Raw genomic sequence first — 23,118 nt, forward strand, 5'->3', positions numbered from 1 at the left:
GCAACCAGGTCCATGCTAAAGTCCAACACGTGAACTGTACACCTGGGAAGTACAACTAAAAACCAATCACTTATGCTGGTTCAGCTGCTTTACATATTTTGTTCCTAGTCAACAGCTCTCCTATCAGGAAAGAATATACCCCAAACAATTCTGGTTTGCTCTGGTCAGAAAAATAAATCCCACCCCCAAATCTCCACCCAAACCCTGTTTACACCAAACCTGCTGCAGCCCTGAATGGTAGCAATAAATGGAGTGAGCTAATGTGTTTGTGACAAATAACCCCTTCAAATAATTCAAGCATAATTATAGGCTGGCTCTCCTGATGTAACGCTGGGTAGATCACTGCAGATATCACATTCACCTTATGAAAAGACTGCACAGAGGAGCTCAGTTGGTAACCCAAACAGCATTATATATCACGAGCCTGTCAGCATCAGGAGTGCATGCACCCTGGCATTTGAAGTCCTGGTGTTTTAAGTGATAATCCAATGTACCAGGCATCATTGATCTCTATATAAAAGGGGGCACCACTTTTCCTTTCAACTGGAGCTATTTTTCACTTCTCATTCTGAAGAGTTGTGTGGTGCTGCCCGCAAGTGGCTACACTGCACAGCAGCTCTGCCTGTAGCGCTCCAGGTCCCCGGAGAGAAAAAATGATCAATACTCCAACGCTGCTTTTCTAAGAGGTCTCTAAGTGCTTCCATGTGAGATGCTGCTCCTCTGGGTTTAAAAATTACTCTGTAGAGAACATGAGAGCCCCCACTGCAAATTCATAATCCTGACACAAACCCCAGCTGCAGCAAGGAATTAAAATGAAATTCGTTGGCAAACTGCAAGCTGGTCTATCGGCAAAGGCGGCGTCTGTGATGTGAGGAAGGGATCTCAAAAAGAGACCAATACCTGGAGGCTAAGGGAACAGGAAAACCACGTTAGAAGAGAACCAGCTGGGGGCAAGGAAGCGACACAATGCCCTGCAAATATGGCCCACGTAACAGGATGAATCTTGACAGGGATTTATAGCTCCTTGGTGGGTCTGGGATGGCAGGGACCCCAAGCACTGCATCATCTGAGAAAGGTGACAGTAATCAGAGAGTCTTGGGAGGGAAGACAAAGGCATTTGAAGGGTCAGACTTGCTGTGGGTAGGTGAGCAGAGCCTAGGAGGTCTCTAGAGAAGTGCCTGGATAGTGACAGTGAACACAGAAAACAGACTGAATCTTCTTTTTCTTGGATACAGGCAAAAGACACTAAACTTCTCACCATTAATTTCTTCCAGGGGGATCTCAAGTTGGCTTTGGCTCTTCCTGCACTTGGGGTGGAAGAACTCTTTCATGATCATCTGTAACCTTTACTGATCTCATCCTTCCCACTTGCCTGGCAGCCCACAAGAGCAGGACCAGCCGCGCCGGGCCAGCAGGCTGCAGAGCGGGCAGCCATCGCTTCCTCAGCACAGTTGGCATCATAGTCCTAGACCGGGGATCGGTGAAAGTGTGTTGTAAGATGGGATTCATGAGCCATAGTGGATGCGAATGGCCTCGATGGTCTTTTATTGCCTGGCTGGGTTTTGCAGTTGGTCCTGTACAGGGCCAGAGGAACCCAGCCGGTGCAGAGGCAAGGGCAGAAAGCCAGTCCCACCCTCAACACCCGACTTGTGCCGCAGTCATGCTGTGGGACGGCTGACAGGGCTGTCCTCTCCTGGATGTGACTGCACCGGGGCCATGGGAAGGCTGACAACACGGTCCGGTTCTGAATGCCACCCAGCACACATCACTGGCTGTCCCCATGTCCCGGCACAGTGCTCCTGTCTCAGGACAGCCGTCCCACAGCAGCCCAGTGCTGTGTCGATTATACTGACTGATCCCCATTAGGAAGATTTAAGTAACATGGCTTAAAAATGAGAAAGCAGGCCGCTTGCTTCTGCCTGAGGTCAAGTCATTTCCTCTGGGGCCAGGAAGGACGAGAGGACTGGAAAGGACTAGCAGCCAAGGGGAGGATGGTGTCCGCAGGGGCAGTGACAGCCTCTCTCCTCCATACAGCTCCAAGTACAGCACTTGCATCGCTGCTGGGACTATTAAGTGCCACCGGATATCGATATACTATAGCAGGGGGTGGAGGGGCAAACAGCTGGCTGCTCAGCACCTCTTCTGCTCTCAGCCCAAGGCTCCCGAGGCTCCGCTAACCCCAGTCACCTCAAAGCGCTTGGCACCCAGGGTGTGACAGTGGAGTGGGCGCCTGGCGAGTGCTGTGCCCATGAACGCTGCCGCAGGCAGGCAAACGGGAAGCTGCCGGGAGCGGGCAAAAATTCCTTGGCAGGGATTTATCATTTTAAAGGGAACAAATTCCAATTGATTGCCCTTGTAAGAGCCTGCACGGTACTTGCACTTCTAGCCTAAGCAATAGAAATTTTAATTGCTCTGGTAATTACACTTTCAGCAATGCTGCGGTCCTTTGTTCTGCGAGTGGGAGGCCACTATCCGCTGTTCTCCGGTGGCCCCATCTGGCTGCAGCTTGGAACAGCATTTGCCACTTGGAGGGGAAGGGACACTCCTCCTGTGACCAGGGTGGCACTGAGCATTACCACATACAGCTCACAGATCACAGATCTCCGGGGCACCGGGCACACTCCCTAGGCCAGAACGGGTTCCCATCAACCGGGATCACCTCTGCTTCCTCCTGTTAAAGCTGCTGCTTCACACACCTGCGCTCCTGCTACAAGTCTGTCCCCGATGCAGGTTCCAGCCCGAGTGCTCTGCTGAGGACAGTGGGCTCCAGGAGACTGGAAATGTGCATTTCTCATGCATGAGCTTGCAGCGAGTTGCCAGCATTTCTTCTCTGGGCTGTAAACAGCTCCAAAACACAGTGCAGACAGAAGCATTACATTGCTTTAACTTCTAGATACATCTTCAGAAGGATGCAGATCCCCTTGGGTCCTGATGAGTACCGTCAAACCCTGACTAGGCTTTGGACAACACAAGGCCTATAATTTACCCTGGGAAATTGCCAAAGAAAAATTATCACTGCTATGCTATTTTATGGATAACAAGTTAACCCTATGAAAGGCCCAGGGCTTGAGAAGCACAGTCTGCTTGGCTGAGCGGGAGCCATGTCTGGCTCTTCCCTACACTATTCAAATGCAATACTCTGCTGCCAATAAAGCTGCAGCGCACGTGAGCTCCTTCCAAAATCACCCAGGGTACACCCAGAACCCAGTGCACGTTTGGCTCAAGGGCGCTTTACCTGCAAGAATACGTCAGCCGTAGCACAGACCTTCACGCTTCAGCTCACCGGGCCAAGGACTGTCAGAGGCGCTGGGCTGCAGGCACAGGGCTTAGGGGGATGAGCGTGTGCGCAGACTTAGCCAGGCTCTCCCTGGGAAACGGGACTCTGCTCCCCCCAGGTTTGTCAAGCAAGCTATAAAATACACGGCGCGGGGCCCCGCAGGGAGGTGTAACTGCAGTTTGGATCCGTCAGACGCACGCAAAGTCTGGGTTTACTTGCAATCTCACTCATCCTACCCGCACCGTATTTTTCCAGCCCGTGATCCCGGCTGGCATGGCTCAGGGTGGCTCGGCTCCCACACTTGCCAGAAAGGCAGGTCACAGCCATACATCTCTAAATCAACAGCTGCCAACATGCCACAGCTACTTTTTCACCGGCTGGACCACTCACAGCTCAAAGCAAGGTTTCCAAGCAGAATTGCTATTAGCCTTAGCGCTTAAACAAAATAGTTCCACTCCCGTCCCCGGAGTTTCCTCAAACAATGGCACAAAACACCCACTGGAGCCCGGGGAGAGGAGGGTCTGCAGCAGAAAAAAACACGGCTGCTGATTTTTGAGATATACACCACACAATTAGAAACACTGGGTCTATAAACATCCTTAACAAACCCCAATAGGTCTGGGGGGGTTCTTTTCCTCACTGTCCATTGTGTGCCGCTGCCTTTTAAAACCTAAAAAACAAACACTCTTCCCTTGTTGATTTTATGCTTCTGCACTGAAGCACACGTCTCCCTGTTAGCTTGGTGGTGCTGGAGGTACCAGCTCTCCTCATTCATGCCTCTGGGGCTGGCATATTTGGGATGGGAGCATGTACCGCATGCTACTCACCCATCCACAGGTGGGAAGGATCTTCCCAGAAATTATCTCCCTTCTTGTTTAAACACTGAGATTTCTCAGCTTAGAAAGGGGCAGGTGCTGCTTGTGGATGTCCCTCTTCTTTGTCGGGACCGTTCTCATCAGTGTTTCAGAGTAGATCTCAATACAGGCTGTTTCATCCATTTACAATTTCATATATCCTCCTTTTTTAGGTTAACCTTCAATAACTGGCAAGAAGCAGAACAATATGGGTGGAGGCAACAGGCTATGGATTTATGACATGCTGGTATTCAGGCAAAGTAACCCAGCGCGAACACAGAAATATCCTGAACTGTGCTGCTGCCGTCAATTTGATAATGAGAATGTGATTTGAAATAAAAACATCTTGGGTGCCAATTCACTATGGCAGCTAGTAAAAATAGGCAGAATACCTAGAAATTGAGGAGTCTGTGCTCCAAACACATCCAAAGCTTGAGTATCATACAGTACCTTATAAAAACAGAGTGCGTGGCTGCACTGGGGCTGTAGTACCACAAATGAAAGGCCACTCTGTGAACCCACAGAGTGTGAGCAGAGAGAATGGGATGCTGCATCTCTCTGTAGCTGAGCAGAAGTGAGAGCTGCCCTCTTCGGGGCTTGTGCAGCCTTGGATGCTTTTACCGCCACCCACATTCCCAGGGTGACCCCAGCACAAACCAGTTCCATGTTTGAGCTGCAAACACCCCTGGACAAAGCCTGGCTGAGTTCTGCCAGAGCCTGTGGTACCCAAGAACTGGCCTTTTAGCCAAATAAAAACAGCTTTTAAATGCTGCAGAAGAAAGGGGGCTTCAGGGCCTTGTGCATTTAAAGGATCTGGCCTTTACAGGAGCCGTTCTCAGTTTCAAGTCAAGCCCGAAGCCTCTTTTAATCTACTTTTAAGTGGTACAAGCAGTTGTGATCCCTCTGCCAGAAGGCAGGGCAGTTTTCTTCCAGTGCACCTTCCCCTATCTGCTGAGTGCGATCTTCCGTGGGACTTACTTGTTGCTGTCCCGGTACTGGTAGATATAACAGCCTTGAGGCATCCCACTCTCCTGGTCCAAGGTAAACGAGAGCTTCAGCTGCAGAGAGGAGAGGGGGTGGGGGAGAATGAAAAGAGAGAGAGAGAGGAAAAAAAAAAAAAAAAAAAGCAACATTTTAGACTCTCAGTCATCACAGCAACTTCAAGCGAGGCTTGTGGGAGAAAGCTTAGCTTAACTCACTGAGACTGACACGCAAACACCGTGGCCTGGAACATACCGTGGGGTTCCAAACCTCAGGGAAAAGTCACATGCGTTGCAGAAACCTCTCGCTTTTTCCACCCTTTGTTACTATAAAGTGTTTGTGGTTCTTCTGAAATCCATGGGTCATAACGGTTCACCCCTCCAAACCCACCCACACACACCACCCTTCACCAAAGCGATTGCGGTTCCCCTCAGACACTAAAGAAATGAGTCTTCTCCATCGGCAGCTGTAGTTCCCACGAGTCTTTCTCTGAAAACTTTCCCGGCTCCATCTCGTTCCTCCAGTGCATTAGAACAGAGGAGAAACCACAGAGGGAAAGGTGACAGATTTTTCCTTCTGTGCAGAGTTATTAAAGAGCTGTTAGAAGGGTTTGCAGTTTGGATCCGCGTCCGGCAGGAGGCTATGATGTGACCTGGAAGCTGCTTTCTTTGCAGCTCCAAGAAGGCGTTCGGCAAGGGCTTTCAGATTTCAAACACGGCTCATTTTATTTAAGGGGGAAAAATTAATCCTCTTTCAACAAGCAACAGAACGATTCTGTGGGGAGACTTTTTTTGCTGAAAATGTCTCCCGTGATTTTATATGCTAACTGCCTAGAAAACAGCACGAGGCTGAGCCCTGCAACAGCCCTGCACATTCGAGGAGCCCCTCGTTCCCAAGGGGAAGGCTGCTGATCCCCAGACCAGTGTCCCACCAGCTCCTGCAGCCACAAGGTGCAGCCCCTCTGCTCTGCAAAAGGGCTGCAGACCCCAACCAGGAGTCAGCAGGCTGGGTAAGAGGGGCAGCATCCTTCAGAGGAGGTAGCTGTGGTCTTTATGCACTGAGAACTTTAGCTTTTTTGGGGTCACAGTGACTACTACCACTCCTGGATTGTGCAGGACTCTTGAAATGTTCTGGAAAGACCATTGCAAGGGCTAAAAGTCGAAGGAGATTTGTTATGATGAACCCGACCTTTTTAAACAGGGAAAGGAGGAGAAAGCAGTGTTGAGTCACTCCATTTGATCACAGACTCCTCTCCTCTGGGCTCCAAGGAAATTGCTAACTCAAATTAACGGCTTATTCAGGAATGAACACAGAATTACAACATCTTTCTCCCGTAGGCTGTTAAGAAACCCTGAGTGCTGAATCATTAGACGGTGCACTAATTTTCCCTTCCCTAAAGGGTAGCAAAGTCATATGCTGTGCTCTCACTGACCCAAATAAAACTGCATACCATGAAATCATCAAAAAATTCACGATCTTGGACACCAAATTACGAACTGAGTACCAGGCTGAGGCCAAATCCAGCTGATCTCCCTTGACTTCTACACCCCTAACTCTGTAGGTCATTCTGAAACAGTCTCCTGTGACAACATGTAATACGTGTGTCCGTGCTTCTATGTCCGTGGTACAAGTATCACAATTTGTACTGCTGTCCAGACAGCAACCTCTTACGCTCTCAACCACTACCCCTTTCTGCAACCTTTGATCTTACTACAGCTTAGTGTATTGCTCAGATCCGTTTTGGAGACCAGCGTCTACAGCAGGACTAGCAGGGTCAGCTGGGGATGTTTCTTCTGGATGAGATCCACAAAGCCAGGCTGCAGCTCCAGCCTTTCCAGATGGTACATGGCAGCTACCCCATGGGAGCAGGAGGTCACCAAGGAACAAGGAACCTCCCCAAGGGAGGCAAGCAATCACCTTGCTGTGGCATGGGCAAAGGTCACTTGTTTATAACCAGTCGCCCCAAATGAGCTGCCCTGGTTTGGGAGCTGAAGGAGGAACTGGGAACTGCCCAAAGCCATTTTTCTGGTCCAGGTTTTTCAAAGCTTTCCTGCTAGAGTATCAAAAAGCACCTCAGAGGCAAAAATGATAGTGGTTATCTCAGGCACAGCTCCACCTGGTCCTGTGCTTTGAGGAACAGGCACCGCATTGCAGAGTTGCTAGAGAAGAAACACAAAAGAAAGTGCAAAAGTGTGGCTTTGGCCACTTTCAACAATATTTCTGATCAGGATAAACTCAGGGGTGCCTAAGCCTCTCATTTGCAGCTCTCAGCTAAGTGGGCTTTGGGCTTGCAGTAACTGAGCATCTCTGGTTACAGCTCACCTGGGCTCTGGGCCCCCAGCACCATCTGGGGCTGGAGCCAGCTCTGTGCAAGGAGACAAGTCCAGGGGAAGGAAAGGAAGGAAAAGGGCTGGGAAGGAAAACAGCATTGTTTGGACAGGCTGCTGGGGAAAGCTGTGGGGCAATCAGGTATGGGAGGGTGACCTTTCCACTATCTGGGGGGACGGGGTCCCATGGAACCTGCCTACCCAAAAAGGAAAGATCACAATTCCCAAAGATAACGAGTTTTCAACTTTCTGTTATTTTAACCCTTTTTTGTCTGGTCATGGTATTTCAGACAAATGAAACACACCCTGCTTGGCAGGCTCAGCCATTTCTGCTACCCGCCAGTGCCAGCAAGGCTTGTGTCAGGGGGGCTATACACAGCTTGACCATCTGGGGCAACACTGTCAGGCAAGAGGATGCTGCTGTCACCTGCAGTGACAAGAAGACCCCACTCAGAGAAATGTCAGGGTCAGACTGTCACACAGAGAGACGTGTAACTGAAGGTCTGTCCCAGCAACCATAGCTCAAGGCAGCCGCACTGTCAATGATACACAAAACTCTGCTTTTCTGCAAATCTGCCCTGCTGATGCACTGTCATGGCCAGCCAGGAGGGGGACGAGGGGACCTATGATTGTCACCCAGGCCTGGAGTCCTTACAAACCCTGAATGAGCAACCAAGCTCTGGCTGTGCGGCCACTGGAAACGCTCCGGCTGCCTTTGCTCATTTGGTGGCATTTGGTCTCTACAGGGGGTACGGAGCCCCCAGGCAAAACTTGTAACAGGGCAGAAAGAGAGAGGATAAGGCAGGATGCTCCACTGAGCATCCTCAGACATGTGATCACTTCTGCACGGCCATGTTCAGCTGCAAAGGCACTTAAGCTCCCCAGCACCTTGCTGCTTTGGAAAGTCTACTCCACAGTCTTTTCCTTCCATGCTAAAGCTAATCTATGAGGCGCTTGCTGCCACAGATCACCAAGGACAAAACTCAAGCATCCTTTCCCAGCTCTCTGCACACCCGACGCTGCTGCTTCTCTCTGGTCCCACCTCCTCCAGCAGCTGCCATTTCCTTCTGCCTTCCTTCACCAAGCACATCACAAAACCTCTGCTTATTTCTGTACTGAAGAAGGCTGCAGGGCAAGGCTAGGGGCAGGAGAGATGTCAGGAGCTGATCATCCACTTTATCATTCCTCCTATCCGACTTCTGTGACAGCAATGTCACGAGACATCCAGAGCCTCCCAGACACATGAAGCCCTACAAAACAAGCGGCTTTTGCAATCCTCCCTCTGGCACAGCTCTAACTCTTAACCAATTTGACAACATTGCTCCAACACCGCGCGCTGCTTTGAAGCTCCTTTTTTTGTGTGTTGCTGCTCCTTGGCAGAAGGCAAAGACTTGCTGTAAAACCAGCAAACAGACTAATACCAAGACAAAGGAAAGGGCACTGCTCTTCAAAATACCGGATTTTATGCTTGCAGGGGCAATGGGGGACTGAGGTTTCTTACAAAAGCGCAAGTGCGGGGTGACCCCAACACAAGGAAGGCTCATCAGATCAAGGAATCTTCAGCATTAAACATATGAGATCATTTCATTTTACAAGACACTGCTGGGCTTCACTGGGAGAGGAGGGGGAGAGGAAATTTCCCAGCGCCGTAGTGCGGTGCGATCTGGCTTGCACTGCCCCCTTTGGTAGCGTAGCCCTGGAGCTCACATGCTAATAAAGTTCCCTTTCCACTTCAGTAGCTTTGCACATAAAGAACCGCTCGGCATGGTGCGTGCCTGAACTCAATGGGAAAGGGAGCTGGAACGTAGCCATGCTGAGAACAGAGCGCTGCCTACCAGGCAAGCCCCATCAATAATTGAGATGTCAGAGGCACAGGGAGGTGTGTGAATAAGAGCTGTCAAAAGGAGTAATTGGGATCTGTGTGGATACAGTGATGGATAGGCTGGCTCGCCACCAGACACAACTGCAATACACCCAAACAGAAGAGGAGCCAGGCGGTGAAATTCAAAGGGGCTGGGGCAGGCTGTTTGATGGGCAGGATGTCGTTGCCTCTGAGGTACCCAAAGTAATAAGCAGGCGCGGGCATGTTATCCAGTGAGTGGCTGATGGAGCAAGAGAATGTACTCACAGCACGTGGTGGATCCTTGGTAATGTTTGGTGGCACATCCTGCAGGCTCGAGGTGAAGCTGATGCCACCTCATTGAGGAAAGTCATCTCAAGGAAAGTCATCTCCTGGCCACAGTGGTCACTGGGCATGGAGGGCTGTGTGCACATAACACTTCCTTATGCGATGGCTCCACTCTCTAGATTGGTAACATCCTCCCGCTCTCTGTTCCTATATCCTTAAATCCAGCAGTTGGCTGATAGCGGGATGTCTCCTTGCTTCCCTCCTTGTTCCTCCATCCATCCGATACTGACATGCTTCATCTGCACCCAAGGGTTCCCACACATACCGCCCTCACAGCGGTGAGCAGACACCAAACCAGCACACAGACATGGACAGACACAAGACACCAGCGAAAGGAGAAGGGCTCAGGGCAGCTGCCTGTCAGTGCACCAACAGTTCAGTGCTGCCTCACCCCTGCGAGGACCCAGTGCCCTGCTCAGGCACACAGGACTTGGCGGGGATGTTGGGGAAGCTGCCTACACCTTGGGGCCTCCTCCACCAAGGCCAGAAAGAGGATTTTCAGAAAGGGTGCTTAATGCTCTCGTGGACCTCCAGGCTTGCCCACACTTTGGAGCAGCCAAGCAGCCGTCTTCATTTTACAGAAAGTTTTAGACCTGTAGCAATTAAGGGCCCAGTCATGCGATAAAGCCTGGTAGCTCCAACAAGGAGAGAGCATGAGGAGCAGCCTTCTGGCTGCTGAAACACTGCCAGTACCTATATTGACTTGACTGGGCAAATTCTGCATGCCTCTTGAGTAAATGGTTTGGCTTGGATCCCCCTGTTCTCAGCCTTGGCTCTGAGCAGCAAACCTCTGTCGTTAGACGAAAAGTTTTCTCTACGCATGCACTGTATCAGAGAGGTATTATCAGTTCAGCCAAATAACCAGGTCAAAGACTTTAGATATGTCCCAGTTCTGGGACAATGTAAGGGCATCCAGCCTTGGTTATAACTGTTCAAGGTAATTCAACCAATGTGGTGGGGTACTCAAGCAGAAAGAGTTCACCCAGGGCAAGGAGTAGAAGCAGAACACAGCATCCAACAAAAAAACCAGGGGACTGGATCTAAATATTATACTGAAAACACTCTTCTGAAAGGCAGGGGTTCTTTTCTATCCTTGGCACTCGCTCAAATTTAACCCCATTCGTGTAGAAGTCCAAAAAGACTGGTACCAGCTCCCTCTCGGAATAAAGGCTCCCCTCTCCAGTAACCTCTAGAAAGCTTTTTAAGAATAAACTTAGTCATCAAGCAGGTTTTTATGCCCCGCTCAAACTTTGGTTTTGACCCGAAAAAAAAAAATAGCCCTGAAGCCCTGACACTCACTTTTAAAACCACAAAAAACGAGCCGTGCTCCAGTAACGTAATCACAGAGTTTTCTGGCACCTTGTCCCTTAAAAATACATCCATCTGCCTCCACGCAGGCCATCAAACTCAATCTTGTTCACAATGGATTTCCCAATTCCTGCGTGCTGGAAGGACTGCAGCGGTGCTGGCTGTGCCGGCTGGACGAGCCCTTACAGAAGCGCAGCCTGCAAACCTCACAGCTGTGTTTTCACTTAAAGAAGCTGCTCTTGAGACCAAAGCACTTCTCCTTCCATGAGCTTTTCTATTCATGCTGCACTTCGAAATTGCTGGAGAAAGAACCTGGGTAGAGGCTAAAGAACATGTGGTAAGGACAGGATGGGGGTAATAAAGAAGAAACCAAAAGTCCTAGAGTGGAAAAAGAGGAAAGACAAGGAAACTTGCTACCAGCTCAACTGGTTACCTGTTGCATTGGGTTGGGGCGGTCCTTCCATTCTGGCTTTGCAGACAGTGAATGTTTGGCCAATCTCAGTACCTGGTTATGAGACTGCTGTTGCTACTGGTTGGAAGTCTAGAACTGGTCCTAAACTGGTCCCATCTCACTCATTGCCTCCTCAGTGAGACCCTTTTTCCCTATCCCTAAATGCACATTTTCCAGATGAAGGTGTAAACCCTCTAGGAGGCTCCTGAAGCCATCCCTACTGCCCTGTATCCTCAGCATGGCCCATTCCCAGGAGACAGAGACAAGCAGAGAGGTTAATCAGCTGTCCCCATAAGCCTGATCTTTGGGGAAAGGGTGCTCTGAAGGGGACGTCACCAGCAGCTGCTCTTCCTGCCCCACTACCACCACTCCGGAGACATCTCAACCTGAAACTAGAATGCAGAGCAGGCACAGGAAGGAATCAGCAAGGAACACGCTGGGCGCCCAGCATGCTCCACAGGCAGCCAACCCAAATGTCCTGGAGCTCCTGAGTGTGAGATGATGGTGTTGTGTTTGACAGAAACTCCTTGCCAGCCTTGCCCCCTTTCACAGGGCAGAACAACAACTGGGTGCAAATGGGCAGCAAGAGCAAAGGGTAACTTATTTCTGAGGGTGGAACCTCCTCTCCATTCCTGATTTACTTTCCCCATGCAGAAGGATTCTCTCTTACTTGCTGTGATATAACTCATCATCTTGGGTCTTACTCATTCTGCACCACCCAAGCCGCACATCTCTAACGTCTTCCCCCTCTCATGACATTAGCTGGCAGACTGCCTCTGCCAGGATACAAGATCCATGCATGTGGCTAAAGGACAATGTCAACCTGAAACTCAATCCAGCCTAGGAAATGAAGCTGAAACTTATTTGGGGTATTACTCTGGCCTGAACCCCTCAGCCCATTTCTATTTCACAATTCCATCATTTACTCAAATGTTATTCCTCTCCTCTGCTGCTGCCTGCAACCCACAATTGCATAAAATACATGCAAAGCCAGTGAATCCCTGACACCGGAAGATGGAAGACAGCAGAGAGCTTTTCCCCCTTCTTAAACTAACCTCCTAAGCCAGGGGTTCCCAGCCTGGGACCCAAAGCCACAATTAGCTATTACTAAATTATCCCACAGGCTGCAGCAGGTCTTGCTCTTCAAACATCTCCTCCCGGGGTCTTCCCATCATGGAAGCGAAGTCACCAACACGTGTTTCCTAGCACACATGAGGGCGGCTGTGTTGCTGTCTAGTGGCCCCAAACCCTCTGCTACAGGTGGTCGGGCAGCACAGCAAAACCAGAAAGAAGCACGGCTGGATCCTTTGCAAAGACACACAGATGCTGTCATCAAACTGGCAAGCTGGCATCATACCCTTGGCTTTTATTTCACAGCTGCAAGTCAAAGCTGAAGAGCCTTTCTGGAAAGATGGAGCAGGAGACAACTTTCACCACTTGGCAAAAATATAAACTGCAAATGAGTTTATTTTTAAACATTCACACTTGTCTGCATCAGAGGTTTCGAATACAGTACGCAATCTGCAAAGTAACAGATCCAGATTTATTTAGAAAGAAGAGCTGAATACTTCCGTTCACTTTATAATTTATAAACTTGATGACCTCATTCTCTAGATGCATGATTAGGAAACCACAGGACTAAAACACAGATTATACAATTGCAAAGGGTTTACGTTGGTGGATTAAAAATACCTTCTTCAGAAGCTAACGACTTGTGACACTGCAGCGCATGCTCTAGACCACTAGGGAACTGTCAACGAAGTTAAAAGTATTTTCTACACATACATCAATTTTAAATAAAAGCAAAACATCCCTAGGAAATGCCACATAAAAAAACTGTGACACTAACAAGATACATGCCAAATTTCACTACTTGGCCGTTTTATGTTACTCACAGTCTGTCTCTGAGCCTCTCTTTAAAGCACACCCGGCTCTTGCGCTTCTCCCAGCCCCACCAGTGCTCTGACAAAAGACAATTTCACTGATTTCATCTTGTGCAATAACAGAGCCTTCACAAGCTGGGCTTTTCCAGCCTCAATACTGATGGGAGGTTTTGGGCTGCAGAAAATTCTTATATTTTGAAGACTGACGATGACTTAGAGGCTTTACAGGGCCTTGGGGGAACAGTTAGGTCCTGCCCAATCTCAATGGCCTGGGAAATAGGGAAATTCACTACCTGCACCTGGTAGATATGGAAATTCACTTGGGAAAGCAGGAATTTGGGAGAGGAGGATGATCAACACTAGTAAGAGGCTAGATTGCAATCAGGAATTTGAAACAACCCAAGAGACTCAAGGAGAGGCTGGACTGACCCTTCTCAAAGCCATTAGAGTTGCCAGCAAGTCAAATCTCCCTGTCCGTGAAGAAGCTGATGGCTGCAGGGCAGCACTTGGACACCACATCCCTTATCAGAGAGTGAAAATGCCCCAGGAAAGACCAGAGGCAGAGCACAGGGACCTGTAACTGGTGTTGAATGGGAACAGGCAAGACCAGGGTCTGCAGCATGAAAAGAGAGATGGGAAATGCAGCTGCTGACACTGCACTGCCCAAGCCCGTGGGCACCCACCACCGACACCCAGGACCGAGAGAGACCCGGGGCCTCATTAATCCTCAGCTTGTTGGAAAGCTCACTGTACAACAGGGGCTGGCAGAGCAGAAAATACATCCACCGCTCTGAAAATCCTGGAGCGAACAGACCAACCCAGTGAGCTAAAGTAACCATGAAAAAAAAGGAAATATTTCTCACTTTTAACAAGGAGAGAAACTTTAAGCGCACGGCTGACGTAACATTTCTCCTAAGCTGACAAGTGTCAGCAGCAGAACAGGCAGGCCTTTCTGTGCAGCCACGGTGCCTGCAGCCTGCCGGTCGGTCATACTGGGACCTGAGAGGGTCTGCGGGACCAACACCAGCTTTTTCACAGGGTGGGTGGTGTGGAAGTCCACGTATATACCATCTTGATCTGATGAAGAAAAGCAAAGCCTGATCGAAAAGAGATCCCCCTAAGGCATTTCTTAGGGTATGTGAGAGCCTGAAAGACTTAAGAAAAGCAATCGGTGTGTTCCATGCTTGCTTTAGATGAAAAATGACACAACCAAGTAGAAAACCCTCTCTAAACTCGCTGCTTGGTATGTCGCTATTAGAGGGTACTGCAAATAACATGTCATTATCCCCAACTGCTGTTATTTCAGACACCTGACAGTCATGTCTGAAAACAGGTCTCAACTTACTGACCCTAGGGTTAAGCAGCATGAAGTTTAGCTTCATGCTTGGCCCTGCTGTTTTGCGGGAGCCCATGGTCAGTCGAGAACAGAAGTCAGCGGCTCCCAAAAAGATGGCAGATCCAGCCACAGATGGATGTAGCACCACACGGGAAACACAGCTCACAGGCAGTTTTTTTAATGGAAAACAGAACACGAACACCGGCAACAGCAAATGTTCGTTTGATGGAAAGCAAGGGGAAAAACACCCTTCACAAAGCACCGGATGGTTTCTGGGAGCTGCCTCAGCCTCACTCCAGAGACAGATCCCACAGCAGTGGTTACCTGAAGCAGGACGGGACACCGCGTTGTCTTCTCATGGCTCGAGCCACGAGGAAAGGCAAGGTAAGAGCTCTGGATGCAGATGTGTCTGTGCATGTGGCAGGAGAAAAAATGGTTTTGTGTCTCTTATTGCACCCAACTATAGTACAACCTTTTTCCCCCCTTAAGAGCCTTGGAGGATGCTGATACACATTTTACAAATCAGCCTATTTTGTGTCTTCCCTGTGACTATTTTTTGTCTTCCCGTAATGGGCCCAGTTTTTGTCATTGCTGTTAGGAGGATACATGGAGCCGAGGGCATATCAAACACAGCAAATCCTATTTTCTTAAGTTTGTTAATGCTAACTGCTTCCCCTGCTAAGCCACTAATGGAGCTGCGAGAACCCAGGAGCACAGATTAATTCAGTGCCCAGGTACTGCCTCATGCCTGGAGGGATTTCCGTAGAGTTGCACTGGAAGACAGACGAAAGCTTGTAATACCCTCTGTACAAGAGATAAACCCATTAAAATATGAACAGCCCCTGTGCCGACATGATAAGAGCTATGCCAGGTAACAAGAGAGATCACAACAGGATTTCCAGGTTTAGTTGTACCTGCAAGCCATTAAACTGGAGCTGGGACTGTGAAGATGCAGAATACCCCAATCACACCACACTGATCTCAGTTTGACAGCAACGCCATTCTCCCCCATCCTTTGGGGTCCTGCTGTAAAATACCTGGCAGTCATGAAGCCCAGCCCTAGCACTGCTGACTCGAGCTTCAGTTGTTCTCTGGGGATGCCCTGGACTTTCTTGCAGCTTGTTACAACCTGCCAGGACTGCAGGCAGCTGTGCTGTGTCCTTGGCCAAACCTTCGGCTCCCCACACTGTTAGCAGCACGGGATGGGAAGGCATCTCCTGCCAGACACACTCAGCCCACTGCCTTCCGCAGAGCATCTTCTCCATGCGCTGCAGGCCATAAAATGCCACCCAGCATCCTGCCACGGCAGTGCCAGCTCCCTCCTTCCCAGGCAGAAGTGGGCTTCCTAGGGACCTCGCGGCTCCTCTGTCACAGGGAAAGAAGGAAGCAGGAGCAGACAGGGGCCAGATGACTTGTCCCAGCGAGCCCAGGGCCCACTGGCAGTGGGACGGGCACCCTGCCCTCCAGCTAACCCAGGACCAGCTGTCTTCCTCCAGCTCCGACCGACACGGCAGCGCTTCAGCGAGGAAGTGATTTCTGCATGTAGACGTTCTGGAAAGGGCTCTGGCAAGGTTGACTCTGAAAAGGTGCATTGTAAAATGTAAAGTATTTTTGTAGTGCCAAGTTGATGTCGGAGCCCGTGACGCTGCTGTTGATCCCCAGGTTGGAGTGCGGAGGGTAGGAGCTTCTTCCAGCATTAATGCACAACAGGCTGTTTATAACCCTCTACTCCACACTGTTATTTAACATATGTAAGGGGCTTGACATGGTTTATGTTCAGTAGTTGTGGTTTCCAACCAGTATTGCATTTCTTCAAAATGAAGATGCATAATATTTTAAACCTATTTTTAAAACCAGTCACAAATCTGCAATCTTTTACATCATTCCTTCCTCCTATCAAACCTGAACCGTAACACACAGCCACAGAAGACCAGCAAGTTCACATGTGAGAACTCGGCTGCAAGAAACTCATGTGTGCACACACGCAAACACACACAGGGAAGCTCAAAGCTGTAATTCAGTTAAATTGGTACAAGCTATGTTTAAGGTTTCAAAGACATCCGGGATGTAGTCCACTGTTTAGAGTTGTGGGTACCAGCACGCCGTATGCGGAGAAGGAGAATCTAAGAACTGAACCAAAGCATGAGGTATTTATTTAACGATCTGCCACAGCAAGTGTAAGGGAATTAAAAGGTTTCCTGCCCCTGGGAGTTCAGCATACCAGCAACCTCATCGTGTATCATCCTAAAATCTCATCACTGCCTTCGCTTGCCAGGACTGATCCCATCCACTCCTAAAGCAAGTCACAACACAACTGAATCTCTGATTTCCATTTTTAACATACCCCTCCACACGGCAGAGTCAGCTGGTGCAGGGAAGGCTTAGAAAAATCTTTAGAAATCATCCTTAAAAGACAGCCTGTAAAGTACCACTCCCTAGAAATGCCTGGCTTCGGCAGAGCATGGCAGCTCTCACAGAGTTCTCTGGTTTTTGCAGTAGTTTTGCATCAATCAGACTTTCCATTTTACCAGCTTGATGGGCTTGGGGCTTTGGTGGGTTAACTTTGTCCGGTCAGTCCTGGAATTGGAGTTGTCCATACCAAAGTGGTAAGTTTTAAAGTCAGAAACCAATACCATATTTTACAGAGACAGTCAAGTTCTTAAAATTAGTTATTTATTCCAACAATATTAAAAGGAGACACGCCGCTTTCTCAGTCATTTTTCCATTCGTAGTATTTTGTTTTGTTTTTTTAAACCCATGAGCCTAATCCTTAATTTCTCTATGGAAAAGCTGGAAGAAAAAGATCACAGGGATGAAGGATCAGCCTTCTAGAGCTTCCACTGTGCTTGCCCACCTTTTGGAGAGGTTGCTGGGTTTGTTGTTGAGATTATTTTTTTAAAATACACTCTGTAAATAAATAAATAAATAAAAAGATCTCCAGGCATTGGTATTAGCTTGTGAAGGAGCCCCAGACAATGCATGGGAGGCAGAAAAGAGCCAGTAAATTCTAAGGGTGTAGAACAGGAGAGAGGATTAAGCCTGGTGATTAAATTAGATGATGCATGAATACATTCCAATGCGCAACATCACTCAAGCACAGGACAAAACATATGGCAACAATGGAAAGCGCCGCACACGAGGTCACCTTTAATATGATTAGCCATGGACGCCTGAAAGAAGATCTCCCAAGTACCGGAGTGCTAACCCTCCTTTGTGCAGGGTGGAGGAGCACCCCCTGCAAGCCTTTGAGGCTCCGTGAACCCCATGCAAATGGCTGCTGCCTGTTAAGGGATGTGCCCAAGTCCATTGAAAGCAGGACAAAACCAAAGAACGAGCCTCCAGGCCGGGCGAGCGGGCTGAGAGGGGCTTTTGTTCCCCGCTCGCAGGGCACCGGGGGGAGCCGTCCCCAGGGTGTCCTGCCTGACAGCTGGGTCACCCCATGGGCTCTCCTGTTCCGCTTGGACTTTTCAACTCTCTGGCCCCCGTTCACCGGCACGGCTCGCCTCTTTGAAGGGGGAGAAAGCGCCTCATCCATCACTGACATGAAGGGAGTTAATTCACTTCTTTACAACTGGAAAGGCTTTTGCTGTGAGCAGGAGGGAGTGCAGGAAGAGTAATGAAATCCAAAAGGGAGCCAAATGATGCTTTCCTCTGCTAGACGCCAGTGCTGGCAGCGCTTGCTGCTGGCACGGCCTGTGGTGGGTGAAAGGAGACTCTTTTGTGGTATGCCATTAGCTACTTCCAAGGCCTCGGTTCATGTTTACCACAGCCACTGTGTTACTTCACTTGGTATTTTTTTCCAGTCCTGTTGATCACACTGCAGAACTGACCGAGTCTGTTTGGAAGCCTCGCTCACAGAAAGCAGAAACAAATTGCTTTTCGAAAGCACTATTATTTTTTTTCTTCCCCAAACCAAACCTCACACTGCTTTCCATAAACCCAACCTAAGGCTGAATTCCCCACTTAAAGCTGAAGATTAAAGGTCCCTGCTAGGCTTTGCTTGCTCCAGTTATTGCCCAGCTGTGCCACTTGCCCCTGGCAAGGTGAGGATGCCACCAGCCATGGGAGAGCCCAGCTACGCTGCCCGGACTGCACTAGAGGGCATCTCGCACCCCAGAATTTCTCCGCACCACGCAACATTTCAGCTCTGTCAAGTAAAAACCCGTTACAACAGCAGCCAGCAGGTTGTCTGGTCAACTGTAATGAGAAGAAACACTCGATGACATTAAAGATAATCTCGTGTGAGTCACTTTGCATGACTATCTTGCTGTAATCAGGTGAGCCCTTCATACTGCTGAACTCTACCCCAGAGGACTTTGGCACACTCGGCCAAGCTCCTCACAAGGTTTCTGCAGGCCTTTAGCATTTCAGATTCCAGGCAATGACTAATCACGGACACGTGAGGGACAGCCCAAGGGCAAACTTCTTCCACATGCTTTGTATTTGCATGGCGGGGTGGGTGAAAGTCATGGAGAAAACCCCAGAAGGAACTTGCTCTGGCTACATGGGTCACAGCTTCTACAAAGGCTCAGTGACAAAGCAACAACAAACATGGCACAGGACCACTGCCAGCTGAGCTCCTGCTATTGCCAGGAAAAGGAAAGGATCATCTCCTAGAGCCCTTTCCAGCTTTACATTTCCAGGATGCCATAACTGCAGCTCGAGCCTTGACACAGCACATCCCAGGCGCCGCACTGTCATGGTCAACGTTCAGCAAGCTGTGAAATGCCAGCCCTGTCAGAACGAAATGTTACCTTGGACCCTTCCAACAGATCTCATGGACTCTCACAGCACCTGCCAAGACTGAAGATCAAGCCAGTTTCTAATGAAACAAGGTAGACCAAACAGCTGCACGCTTGCTCTAAAAACATTTGAGGCAGCAGCTCCATGAAGGAGGGTAAGATTTTTTTTTTATTTTAGACAAACAAAACAAAACCTCCACAAACATAACTTTTTCAAAATGAAAATTAACAAGGGTTGGGAGAAGTACCTGTGGTGGCATCCATTTCTTTGCTGTTTAAGCTCTTTTCTGCAAGTCTTCCTCCTTTGAATTGTATTTTGTACCCATCACTATGCTACCGCTAATACAAAGGCTACTTGTAGCAAAATCACTGATCCTCAGTGCCAGGTCTGAAGGAAACTACAGACCTACCAAACAACAAGAGCAAGGATGAACCAGGCCTGCAACACACCAAGTCAACGCTCTGCAAGAAACTCACCAACTCAAAGAAGTCAGTTGTAGAAGCTGCCTGCCTTTCAACAAATTTCCTGAAGGGATGAAGCCCAGATGATGCTACTTTGCCCAGTTGCTTGGGTTTAGGACAAGTCCTTTCTTTCCTGCAGTGCTCAGCTGCAGACAGTAGCTATGAACTCAAAGGAAGAAGGTCTTCAAGTTCATCCTAAGGAGTAGCCACTTTCTCCCTACAAAGTGGGCACACACACAAGGGCAGGTTTAACACAACTCCATCTGCTCTAATTTCTTCATCCCAAGAAGCATGTACATCATTTTGTTGATACTGGCATGTGGAGACCAATTGGCTTCTGTGCTGGGTCCGACCCACGGAAACTCCATTTAGATGCCATATTTTTGTCTCTCAGTATGCACCATCTGCTCTAGGCTTTATCTTAAAACTCCTGGGACGCTGAGCAATGGCATTCCTCCAGCATGGAGGATGTCAGAGCTCAGGTGAGGACTGAACAAACCCAAGAGCAAGATCACCCCGTGAGTGGGATGTTCAGCCCACAGGGTTTTATACTTTTTTGCACTATTTTAAGAAAAAACTCCTCTGTCTGCTGTCTTAGCTGGTTATGAGAGCACCATGTTCATGGTATTTAAACTGACTTCAAGGGACTTGTACAAATGCTTCTTGAGAATTTGAAAAGAGACGACCACACTGCAGAAGCATTTCAGGGTTTGTCCCCTGCTTAAAGGCAATCTGACAGCAGCACCCCTCGGCACCATGTTATGGATCCATCAATACACCTACCTATTACTCCTACCGAAACACCAGAAACCAGTAACTCCCCGGCTCATTTAACCACCTATATGTTGCCCACTGGCTTATTTAAAAAAAAAACAAACTAAAGAGCATGGCATGTGAGCACAGTATTAAAGACTATCAACCATCACTTTCAGTAATGTTTGAAAATAATAAAAAACAGAAAGCTGAAGTGAAAATTCAAAACCTCAAACTAATTTCAACCATACATACATGAGAAGGGAAAAGTTTATACATGATGCAACAGAAAAAATGACTCACTTTCCGAAATGCCAAAGCCTGTTTTAGTTCATTCTGTCTTCTATACCTGCTAAACACATCACTGACAAAAAAAATCATTTAATAAATTGCATTTAAAAAAAAAAAATAAATCCCATTTTAGCTATTTAAGCATTTTATTTCCTAGTATTGTAGGTCAGATTCTCCTCCAACATGCTAATCAGAAGCAAAGTGCTAGCTCAATCAACGAGGTTTTTTCCTCAGAAAGGAAAGGAGAGTCTTGAGATTAAAACAGAGACCTTGAAATTGAGGTGAAACTGCAGCCTTAAAGCTAATGCAAAACCTCCTGTTGATTCAGGGGACTGAGAATTTCTCAGTCGCAGGGCTGATCTCAGCGTTGCCGTGAGACACCCAATATGCTACAGCTCTGCAGTCCCCCAGGATAAGCAGGACCAGAAGGATCAAACCCATGATGCAGACAGTTTACTTCAATTGTCAAGGAAGGCATAAATTAAATTTTGTTGAACTCAGACTAGATTTTTTTTTTTTTTTAAAGCAAACAATAGTGACTGCTTGGTTAGTTTGTATTTATGTGACAAAATCAGGTTTTTCAAGTCCAGTTAAAGGAACTTCCTGCAAAAACCCCTTCACAGAGATTTTGCTGGTTTCTTCCAGATATCTGAAGTCTCTCAAACCACTCTAGTCCAACAAACTCTTGAGGCTACTTTCCCAATGTCTCTTGCTTAGTTTTCAAGCGGCCATCAATTTAGTAGTACCCCATCACAGATGGGCAACAGACTGTTGCCAGCTTGGTTGGTAACTACTTAGCACAAATGCAATGTATCTGCTACCAGCCTAGATCCAAACTGGAGAATGCATTCCCTTCAGAGGGCAAAGTTTAATACTACTGTCAGGTTTAAAGAGACTGTCAATGCAGCAACTTGTGAATACGGATCTTTGGGGGGAGATGGGTATTTGTGTCCCAAGAGGGAATCACAGTGTCCCCCACAACTGAACACAGCGCTGCACAGCGAAGGAGCACATTCAAACAGGAGGTCTTTCTCAAGTCTCAAGTATGGACAAATCTCAGAAACAAAGTGCAACGTGGACCAACAACCTTATCTGAGATGTCATGTTTCACGCTCCCATTTTACGCAATTACGTATTCAGGGGAAATCTACACTCTGAATTGCGCTCATATGCTTGAACAACTTCCTTATTACTGTATGAAGATGTAGGGAAGGGCAAGATAAATGATTGGGACTACTAAAGACAGATTCAAAGTCACTTGCTTACAAAACAAAACCAAGAGGTTGCTCAACAAAATGTACTCCCAATGAATCACTGCAAACTTTAGCAGGACATATAATTTCAGGAGACGTGGGCTTGGACTTGGAATGTTTAAAGATAAACCCAAAAGTGGACTTCAGCAGGCGCTGCTTCCTCAGATGAGGCAAGATCAGGTCTGTCCTCAGCTCAGCTGCCGGGACCTTGGCTATTACTCTTGTAGCCTCATTTCAGAGGCTACAAGGAAACCACAGGTGCTCTCTGTGGTTGTACTTCAGCATCCGTATGCTATGGATGAGAAAAGATAAAACGTCCCAGGACTCAGAAGGAATGATCATGCCCAGAGATACCTAATAAAATGAGTTGTGGTCATGGAAAGGAAGATTTTTTTCCCCTGCTCTCACTTTGGAATTGAAACGAGAAATCACAGAACAGCAGTGTCTGAATCTTTCATCTCCTTCCAAACGTTGTCTTTTGTCATTATACAATTAGCCTTTCTTCCATTTACTGTTAGGTGAAACAGAACTGGCTCTGACAAAGAGCTGCTGCATCTTCATCTATGGCAGACCGATCACATTTGAAGTTACATCACTCAACACCCAGTGACTCCATCTAAAGAGAATGATGGATTAGCCATGCAGTCAGCTATAATTAATACCTGAAAAAAACCCTTGTCAAGTTCTCCGTTCAAATATGTGATAAACGGAATCTGAAACATCAAGAGACTTTCTGATGACGTCTGTTCATTGCCAGGGAAGAAAACCACCATCAGCTGGAGGGCAAGACTCTCAGAGCAAGGACTATTTCCTCAATAGAAAATGTAAAATAAGAATTTCCTCCCAGCACTCGCCTCTGCACAAACACATTTTCCTGGGTTTTATCTGTCTTGCTGAAGAACCAGTTTGTTTCTGCTTCATTGAGAACCAGTTTTTCCATCCATCTTTCAACATAACCAGCAGAAGCCACTACTTCTCTCCCTACCAACCTCAAAAACGTCAGTGAATGGCT

General features: G+C 48.1%; 1 protein-coding gene across 1 annotated transcript in view; it reads right to left on the bottom strand.

Annotated features, from left to right (window-relative positions):
• DIS3L2 (DIS3 like 3'-5' exoribonuclease 2) overlaps positions 1-23,118 on the bottom strand; it is a 197,117-nt gene that overhangs the window by 37,248 nt on the left and 136,751 nt on the right. The window contains exon 16 of the mRNA XM_074153228.1: positions 5,110-5,189. Coding sequence (XP_074009329.1) covers positions 5,110-5,189 — 80 coding nt within the window. The remainder of the gene's footprint in view (positions 1-5,109; positions 5,190-23,118) is intronic.

This window comes from Numenius arquata, chromosome 9, assembly GCF_964106895.1.
Source record: "Numenius arquata chromosome 9, bNumArq3.hap1.1, whole genome shotgun sequence".
In the NCBI taxonomy this organism is placed as follows: domain Eukaryota; kingdom Metazoa; phylum Chordata; class Aves; order Charadriiformes; family Scolopacidae; genus Numenius; species Numenius arquata.